Here is a 10290-nt window from a genome sequence, read left to right on the forward strand (position 1 = left end):
GTGTGTGTGCACACACCACATTATCCATTCCTCCATTGGTAGACACTTCGGCTGTTTTATCTTGGCTATTGTAAATAATGCAGTGAGCATGGGATACAGATATTTTTTTGAGTTAGTATTTTTGTTTTCTTCAGATAAATACCCAGAAGTGGAATTGCTGGATAATATGGTAGTTCCATTTTTAATTTTTTTGAGCAATCTCCATACGGTTTTCTATAGTGGCTATACTAATATATATGCCTGCCGGCAGTGCACAAGTGTTCTCTTTTCTCCACATCCTTTCCAACATTTGCTATTTCTTATCTTTTTACTATAGCCATTCTAATAAGTGTGAAGTGATATCTCATTGTGGTTTTGATATGCATTCCCCTCAAATTGAGCACCTTTCCAAAATGTACCTGTTGACTATCTGTATCTCCTCTGGAAAAATGTCTATTCAGATCCTCTGCCTTTTTCATTGTTTTTGCTGTTGTTTACTTATGTGAGTTCTTTATGTATTTTGGGTGTTAACCCCTTATCAAATATATAACTTGCAGATATTCTCTCCCATTCAGTAGTTTCCTTTTATATTTTGTTGATGGTTTTCTTTGTTGTCTAGAAGCTTTTTAGTTTGATGTAGTCTCACTTGTTGATGTTTGCTTTTGGTGGCAGAAAAAAAAAAATCATCACTAAAATGAATGTCAGGGAGTTTCTGCCTATGTTTTCTTCTAGGAGTTCTGTGGTTTCAGATCTACCTTCAAGTGTTTAATCCATTTTGAGTTGATATTTGCATACGGTGTAAGATAGTGTCCTGTTGTATTTTACATGTGGCTGTCCAGTTTTCCCAGCAGTCCATTCCCCATTCTATTGAAGAGATTTTGTCCTTTCCCCATTGTATGTTCTTGGCTCCTCTGTCATAAATAAATTGGTTATATGTGCATGGGTTTATTTCTGGGCTCTCTATTCAGTTTCTTTCAAGTAGGTGTTTATTTTTATGTTAATACCATACTACTTTGATTACTATAGCTTTGGAATATAGTTTGAAACCAAGGAGCATGATACCTCCAGCTTTGTTCTTCTCTCTCAAAACTCCTTTGGTTATTTGGGGTCTTCTGTGGTTCCCCCATATTTTAGGATTGTTCTATTTCTGTGAAAAATGCCATTGGAATTTTATAAGAATTGCATTGAATTTGTAGATTGCTTTAGGTAGTATGGACATTTTAACAATATTAACTCTTCCAAACCACGAACACAGAATATCTGTTTGTATCTTCTTCAGTTCCTTTCATCAGTGTCATATAGTTTTCGGGATATAGATCTTTCAGCTCCTTGGCTAAATTTATTCCTTAGTATTTTATTCTTTTTCATGTAACTGTAAATGGGATTGTTTTCTTAATTTCTCCTTCTGATAGTTTGTTGTTAGTGTATGGGCATGCAGTAGACTTTCTGTATATTTTGTATTGTGCCACTTGACTGAATCTGTATCTTCTAACAGTTTTTGATGGGAGTTTTTGTTTTCTATATATAATATGTCGTTGGCAAATAGTGATAGTTTTACTTCTTCCTTTCCAATTTGGATGCCTTTTATTTTTTTCTTGCCCATTTGCTCTGTCTAGGACATTCAATACCATGTTGAATAAAAGTGAAGAGAGTGGGCACCCCTGTCTTGCTCTTGATCTCTTTCAACTTTTCACCATTGAGTATTAGCTATGGGTTTGTCATATACATTATGTAGAGGTATTTTCCTTCTATACCTGCTTTGTTGAGAGTTATCATAATCATAAATGGGTGTTGAATTTTGTCAAACCCTTTTTCTGCATCTATTGAGTTGATCATATGATTTTTTTTTAAAGATTTTATTTATTTGAGAGAGAGAAAGTGCTTGAGCAGGGGGGAACGTCTTAGAGGAAGAGGGAGAGGACGAAGTGGATTCCCTGCTGAGCAGAGAGCCATTGCAGAACTCAATCCCAGGAGATCATGATCTGAGCCGAAGGCAGACTGAGCCATCCAGGCTCCTCGAGCGTATTATTTTTATCCTTCGTTTTGTTAGTGTGGTGTATCATATTGATTGATAGGCAGATGTCAACCATTCCTGCATCTCTGGAATAAATCCTACTTGATCATAGTATATGATCCTTTTTTAATGTATTATTGAATTCAGTTTGCCTGTATTTTGTTGAGAATTTTCGCATCCACGTTCATCAGGGATACTGGCCTGTAATTTTCTTTTCTTGTAGTGTCCCCGTCTAGTTTTAGTATCAATGTGTATGCTAGCCTCATAAAATGAGTTTGGAGGGACGCCTGGGTAGCTCAGCAGTTGAGCATCTACCTTTGGCTCGGGTTATGGTCCCAGGGTCCTGGGATGAAGCCCCACATCAGGCTCCTTGCTCAGCGGGAAGCCTGCTTCTCTCTCTCCTCCTGTTCTTACTCTCTCTCCCTCTCTGTCTCAAAACAAAAACAAAAAAACTTTTGTGACTTACCATAGGAGGTCTACCTTGGAGAATGTTCCACATGCCCTTTAGAATATGCATTCTGTTGCTTTTGGATAGAATACCCTGTGTATATTTGTGAGGTCCATTTGGTCTAACATGTTGTTAAGGCCAGTATTTCCTGATTTTCTGTCTGGATGATCTATCCAGTAAGTGGAGTGTTAAAGTCTATTATTGTGTCCATCTATTTCTTCCTTTAGGTCTGTTAATGTTTGCTTTATATATTTAGATACTCCTATGTTTGGCACATAAATATTTACAAATGTTATATTCTCTTATTGGATTGACCTCTTTATCATTATGTAATACTCTTTTTTTGTTTCTTATTATAGTCTTTGTCTTAAAGTCTATTTTGTCTGATATAAGTATAGGTACTCAAGCTTTCTTTGGGTTAATTATCTTTTCCGATCTCTTCACTTAAAGTCTGTGTGTGCCCTTACATCTGAAGGGGGAGTCTCTTGTAGGAAGCATAAGGATGGGTCTTTTTTTATCCATTCAGTCACTATATGTCTTGATTGGAAAATTCAATCCATTTACATTTAATTGTTGGTTGGTATGTACTTTTTGCCATTTTATTCATTCTTTTCTGGCTATTTTATCCTTCTCTGCTCATTTTTTCTCTTGTTCTCTTTCTTTGTGGGTTGATTTTCTTTATTGCTATGCATGATTTATCTTTTATAGTGTATTTTCTATAGGTTTTTGCTTTGTGGTTACCATGAGGCTTACAACCTATAACAATCTGTTATTGAAGTTGATACCAACTTAAGTTTGAATGCATTCTAAATCTGTACATTTTTACTCCACACAACATTTTTTGATGTCGTATCTTACATCTTTTTTATCTGTGTTTCCTAATTATTGCAGTTAGTTAGGTTTACCACTTTTGTCCTTTAACCTTCATACTAGCTTTATAAGTGATTACCTTTACTGTCTATTTACTTTTACCAGGGAGATTGGTGTATTGCATGTTTTGTTAGTAATTAGCACCCTTTCTTTTCAGGTAACAAAAGTCCCTTTAACATTTCTTATACAGCCAGTTTAGTAGTGGTGATTATCTTTTATTTGTTTAGAAAACTCTATTTCTCCTCCAATTCTGAATGATAGCTTTGCCAGATAGAGTATTCTTTGTTGGAAGTTTTTTTTTTCTTTTAGCACTTTGAATATATTGTGCCAGTCCCTTCTGACCTCTAAAGTTTCTGCTGGTAGAGTCTTAATGGGGGGGGGGGGGTGTCCTTTGTACATTACAAGCTGTTTTTTTTTCTCCTACTTCTTTTAAGATTTTTTTCCTATTCTTTAACTTTTGACATTTTAATTATAACATGTTTTGGTGTGGATCTTATTTGTAACTCTCTGGGTTTTCCTGGATCTGGATGTCTATTTGCTTAGGGAGGTTTTCAGCTATTATTTCATCAAATAAGTTTTCTTCCCCTCTCTTTTTTTTCTAGGACCCCTGTAATGCAAATGTTAGTTTATGGGACATATGGAAAGTCACCAAGCAGACTATCTCCACTTTTTTCTTTTTTGCTGCTCTGATTGTAAACTTTCTGTTATCTTGAGTTCACTAATCCTTTCTTTTGCTTCACCTAGTCTGTTGAACCTCTCTACTATAATTTTCAGTTTGATTGCTTTCTTCAGCTGACTTCTATTTGGTGCTTTTATATTTTCTATCTCTTGAAGTTCTCATTGTGTTTGTCCTTTTCCCAAATTCAGTGAGCATCTTTAAGACCATTATTTTGAACTCTTTGTCATGTAAATTATCTATTGCCATTTCATTAAGGGTTTTCCTGAGGTTTTCTCTTTTCATTTGGAACGTATTCCTGTTTCTGCATTTTGCTTGACTCTTTTTGTTGGTTTCTGTGCATTAGATAAAACAGCCACCTTTTCCAAGCTTGACCTCACGCAAGAGATGAGCCTTATCATTCAACCCTGATCTAGTTCTTGGTTGTCTCTCTAACCTTTGTGATTGTCCAAGCAGTCCTTTTTATTTTTAATGGCTCCCAGTAGTTGAGAATATGCCAAGACCTGTCAGTGTCTCAAAGGGGAGGGTCTCAGTCAGCACCTAGATTCAGGCCAGTTGGAAAGCCAAATCCTCAGGCATCAGTTTGTTTAATTATGCATATATATAGTCCTGTGGGAATGCAAGCATAAGCCCCACTGGCCCTTAGAGCCAGGTCATGTGAAGGTGTCCCACAGGGGGCAGTTGCCAAAAAAAAAAAAAAAAAGCTTCAAACAAGTATATAAGCTAGTCCCCTTTTAGGTGGTATCAGGAAGCTGTAGCAAGGCAGAGGGAAAGTGCAAAGATGGTCTCTACCAGCCTACATTACCTGAGAACATCTCTGTAGGCCCCCAGTTGTGTGCCAGACAGGAAGCCTGCCTCTCCAGCTAAAGCTCCAGGACAAGCAAATAGGCCTCTTTCAGATATTTCAGACTGCTGTCTATGCAGTAAGCTGGGGGTGCCTGTCTAGGACTGTATTTCCAGTTGTTACAGTTCTATGAGACATAGGATCACAATCCCTCTAGCTTTCACAGCTAGGTGAGCAGGGCTGTATCGTGGGGAGCACCTACAAAAACTGATGCGCCAACTGTGTGTAACAGCTCCACTTTGGAGATACTGGCACTATGGAATTTGGCAGAGGGACACCCTATAGATGGCACCTACAGGAAAAAGAAACGATGGCACCTGCTGGCTAGAATAAAGCAGAGAAAGTGTGTGAAGATGTGCCTGCCAGCCAGCAGGCCCTAGATGAGCGCTAAATCAGTCTGCCGCGCAGACCGACACTTCAAGATTAGCAAATGAGCTCTTCTCAATCCACTGCCTCTGTACTGAGCCCTGGGGCAGGTGAGTCTGAACACACAAGCCTTTTAACTTGCTCAGTTTGTTAAAGCCTTGTGGGACGTGGGGACTCGTCTGTTAGGTGAAGGTCTTAAAAGCTGGGGTGTCCAATGTGGAGTTCAAAGCCTTTACTCCTCAGGGAGAAAGCTCCAGGTGTTGCGTTTGTTCCCAGTTGTGCCAGGGTTGAGGTTTATGGAGAGATTGGGCCAAGCCTCTCCTACCTGCTTTGATGTGGCCCTTCATTTGTCTGCCCAGTATGTAGGAGTTACTCAGTTTTAGTTTTTTTTCAGAGGAAGTTCCATAGTAAGCTGCAGATTCGACGTGTCCACTCAGGGAGGTGAGCACAGGCTCCTCCCCTGTCACCATCTTGAATTGGAACTCTCTGCTTAACTTTGAAAAAAAAAATACAATGTGGAAAACTTTACCCTGTTTTTCAGAGTCAATGTGTGTCCCCCCCAACAAAATATCAGTCCCACTACTGCTGCCTCTTGTGACCTTAATGGAGCGCCAAGCTGTCACTTTTGAAGGGACTGATATGTGGGAAAAAAACGATGAAAGCTGTGAGATTATGCTGAACCACTTAGCCACTGCCCGGCTCATGGCAGAAACAGCAGAAAGCTACCGGATGAATGCTGAGAGGATCCTGGAAGGTAAGCTGCTCCTATTCTTCACAGTAATTAGAGTGAAGGAACAAAAGAGCATGGATGCTCTCAGGAAAGGACAAAGTAGGAAAGATTAAGGCATAGGATTCCTTTTCTTATGATCGACCATGACTTCCTCTTAGTCTCTACAAGATTTGAGGATCCTGTTTCTCCTTTTCCATGTGTTCTATTGTGTCAATGGCATAGAATAAATGGAGAAAGGTCAAGAAAGAATTGGTCAACTTGCCTACCATTAGGACTTCTTATTGGAGCTATTTGAGTGTGGGTCAACATGAGGAGTTAGAGTGACTTCATTTATCTGTTTTCCTATTTCTTCCCATATTGGGAAGTGAGCTCCCAGCTCCCTTGTTTTTAGCATCAAAGAACCCAACACAGGCAAAGGCACTGCTGAGAGAGCTTGGAGAAAACTGTAAATCATCAGTACTTAGATTTGGGTTAGTGTAAAGTGTGTTTTAAGGAATGACCAACTAGGCTGAAGGAGGTGGATAGAGGTGAGAAGGCTGAGGAAGAGCCTGTGAAGGGTTTTGAAAATGGGAGAGTGTCATGATGTCAGATTTATATTTTAAATTTGGCATGTGTTTGTGGGAAGGCTGAAAGCTTGTAGGCAAAAAGATCATTTAGGAAGCAAGACAAGAAGGAGGGCTTTTACCCAAGGTGGTTATCAGGAATGATTACTTCCTCTTCTTTGCTATATTTTTAAAATTCTTCAAAAGCCCACAGTTTCATTCACAAGGCTGAGAAAGAGCTACATAGAGCAGGAGAGCCTGTTTATTTCATCCTGAAACAAAGTATTTGAGACTAAGCTGTTTAACACTGTATCTGCTGTCCGTTGAAGAACTACATATCTGTTTCAATTTTTTTTCATCAGAAAGTTCTCTAGGGTTGGCATTGTAGGGTTCAAAAAAATAAAAGCACCTAATTATTTTTTTTAAAGATTTTATTTATTTATTCATGAGAAATACAGAGAGAAGAGCAGAGGCACAGACAGAGGGAGAAGCAGGCTCCCCGTAGGGGGCCCCATGCAGGACTTGATCCCAGCAGTCTGGGATCATGCACTGAGCTGAAGGCAGACACTCAACCACTGAGCCATCCAGGCATCCCAAAAGCACCTAATTCAATTCACCAGATTTTAGAGTGCCTGTTTATACAAGGCTAATAACTGTATTACATTGGATGTTGCCTAAACCAATATATTAGGATGAGTTTTGAGAAAAGGGCTTTAAGCTGCTCTACAGCAAATCACTTTAAAGGTATCTAATGGCATTTTCTCAGTTAATCCTGCTACAGGTTTAAATAGCAAGTTCTCATTGCAGGAAGTAACTATGAACCCAGTAAGGGCAGAGATTTGCTCACCAACATAAACCCAACCCAAGGTAGGGACTCAAAGCATGTTAATTGAATGATTGGAAGTCATTGGCCTATGGTGTGGTGTTATATTCTGGCATTACAGGGAAGGATGGACTAGAAGGCTTCTATTATTCACCACAAAGATCCTATAAATCTAGATGGTAGAAATATATTTAAGGATAGAGCAGATTAATTCAGCAATAATCAAGGTTGAGAACCATGGGTCCGTATGACTCTTTGGCTGGAGGTTTCTACCTCTCTGATGGTTAACAGAGTATCCTTGGCTTTAAGTAGACAGATCTTCTCTTATGTAACAAAAGAGAGAGTCACGAAACAAATCCACACATTTATTTTTTGAGAAAGGTGCCAATGTAATTCATTAGATATATCCTTTCAACAAATGGTGCTGGAACTACTGGATATGATATGCAAAAGAAAAAAATGATTCCTGATCCTTACCTCATACCATACACACTAATTAATCCAAAATGGATCATAGGCCCAAGTGTAAAGCTCCTATAAGATAGGGGAAATTCATTGTGCCCTTGGATTAGCAAAGCTGGTTTAGGACACAAAAAACATGAACCATAACAAATTTCTGATAAACCAAAATTTTAAATTTTGCTCTTCAAAAGAAAAGGCAGGGATCCCTGGGTGGCGCAGCGGTTTGGCACCTGCCTTTGGCCCAGGGCGCGATCCTGGAGACCCGGGATCGAATCCCACGTCAGGCTCCCGGTGCATGGAGCCTGCTTCTCCCTCTGCCTGTGTCTCTGCCTCTCCCTCTCTCTGTATGACTATCATAAATAAATAATTTAAAAAAAAATTAAAAAAAAAAAAAGAAAAGGCAAGTCACAGAGTAGAAGAAAATATCTGCTAAACATTTATCTGATAAAGGATTTAGATCTAGACTATATAACAAACTCTTACAACTCAATGAGAAGACAAACAAGATGATCTACACCAGAGAAGATCTGCAAATGACAAAGAACTACATGGAAAGATGTTCAAGTATTAGGGAAATGTAAGTTTAAACAACAATGAGATAATAGCACACACTGTCTATAATGGTTACACTTTAAAAAGAATGGTAATACTGGGGCACCTGGGTGGCTCAGTCAGTTAAGCATCTGACTCTTCCTTTCAGCTCAGGTCTTGATCTCAGGGTTGTTGAGTTCAGGCCCCATGTTGGGCTCTATACTGGGCATGGAGCCTGCTTTAAAAAAAAAAAAGATAATACTAAGATTTGGCAGCTTATGGAGAAACTGGAGCTGGTGAGAATAGAAAATGGTACAGCTATTTTAGAAGAGTATGACAGTTTCTTTGAACATATTTACCACATGACCAAGTAATTCCTCCCCTAGAGAAATGAAAACACATGTCCATCCATACAAAGACCTACATGGAAATGTTTACACCGCTATTCATAACAGCCAGAAACTGGAAACACTCCCAATGTTCATCAGTTGGTGAATGGATAAACAAAATGTGGAATGTCCATATAACTGAATGCTACTCAGCAATAAAAAGGAATGAGTGGATAGCCAACAATATGGAATAGTCTCAAAAACCTGGTGCTGAATAAAAGAAACCTGATATAAAGTCCACATTGTATGATTCTGTTTATATCAAGTTTCTAGAAAAGGCAAAGCAAGAGCAACACAAAGCAAAGAGGCACTAGGTATAACTTTCTAGGATGAGATGGGGGTTTTAAAACTGGTGGTGATGGATGTACAACTTGTATAGGCTTACTCTCACAAATCAAAATAGGTGAATCGTGACATAAATTATACATCAGTAAAGCCGTAAAAACAAAACGAAGTACTTTGAACATTCCCCTTCCCACAGTGGCTTGTGCACATGAATTTCATTCTATCATGTTTCAGTGAGCTTACTTGGTATTCCTTCTACAAAGGTGTTCAGATCCTTGAGGATGGGGCCTGCCCTTTCCTTATATAAAGCAGAGCTATATTTTTCTTCGGGGGCATTTTTAAAGTTCTGATGGAAGATGAAGTTCATTTTGATCCTACTTTAAACAAGTAAGTTTTCAGTCTATTTCAACATCACATTTGAAAACTAAAGTAACTGTTTGTTTTTAATAGGTTTTCAACCAGATGAAGAAATGAGTGAAATCTTCAAGACTGAATTTCAGATGCGATTGCTCTGGGGCAGCAAAGGTGCACAAGTGAATCAGACAGAGAGATATGAGAAATTCAACCAGATTTTAACTGCCCTCTCACGTAAACTGGAACCTCCTCCTGTAAAGCAGGCAGAGCTTTGATAACTCTCCAGAGAACCTTAGGATATGATTTCAAGCTTCTCCAGTTTCTTCTTTGGGAAGGCTTATCATTTGATAAAGTAATAATGTACAAATCTGACAGTGTACAAGCTTTTAGTATCCACAGGATATTAAACATGTAAATTGCACAGAGCACACTTATTTATGAATTGTTTAAAATTACTACTGATTTTTAAATAATTTATTATGAAAGTAACTATTGCTAATGTTGATCAGCAAATTTAAGACCTAGCTATGTTGGCAGGTTGCTTTCTATTTCTGAGGTATTTGACCATTTTAGTTTAAATTCCTTGTCAGATAAGTGTAAATAGAAAAGAGTTTAAAAGCATGAAACATTTTGGAAGGTATCAGTTGTATGATATTCTTTAAATATAAAAAATGTAAATAGTCCTATGAAAATATATCTTTTTGTGAAAATAATTGTATCTAGTCTCTTTATTGTACTATGGTGACTTATTTAATATTAATTATACCTCCTACCTTCCTGAGGTATCCTCTTCCCTAGATACTATATCCTAATAATAAGCCAAACTTAATGAGAGTGATATGGAAAGTTTAAGGTTTGTGGCTTGGGAGACAGTGAATAGTGATACAAGGTAGACCTGGCTCCAGAGGACCCGGGTTCAAAGTGAAGCTGTGGTGCTTGCTAGCAGTTGGACTTTGGTTAAGTTAACCTCATCAATA

General features: G+C 38.3%; 1 protein-coding gene across 17 annotated transcripts in view; it reads left to right on the forward strand.

The window, feature by feature from the left end:
* The window catches only part of BCAR3 (BCAR3 adaptor protein, NSP family member), a 242911-nt gene extending 232888 nt beyond the window's left edge, over positions 1 to 10023 (forward strand). For 16 of the 17 annotated variants that reach the window (XM_072754584.1, XM_072754585.1, XM_072754582.1 and 13 more), the window contains 2 exons: positions 5739 to 5951; positions 9410 to 10023. In XM_072754584.1, the coding sequence (XP_072610685.1) occupies positions 5739 to 5951; positions 9410 to 9588 (392 nt within the window). In that variant the 3' untranslated portion in view covers positions 9589 to 10023. Of the gene's footprint in view, positions 1 to 5063; positions 5266 to 5738; positions 5952 to 9409 lie in introns of those variants that run through there. The other variant, XM_072754586.1, reaches the window with a different exon arrangement.
* The last annotated feature ends 267 nt before the right edge of the window (positions 10024 to 10290 follow it).

This window comes from Vulpes vulpes, chromosome 3 (genome assembly GCF_048418805.1).
Source record: "Vulpes vulpes isolate BD-2025 chromosome 3, VulVul3, whole genome shotgun sequence".
Lineage (NCBI taxonomy): Eukaryota > Metazoa > Chordata > Mammalia > Carnivora > Canidae > Vulpes > Vulpes vulpes.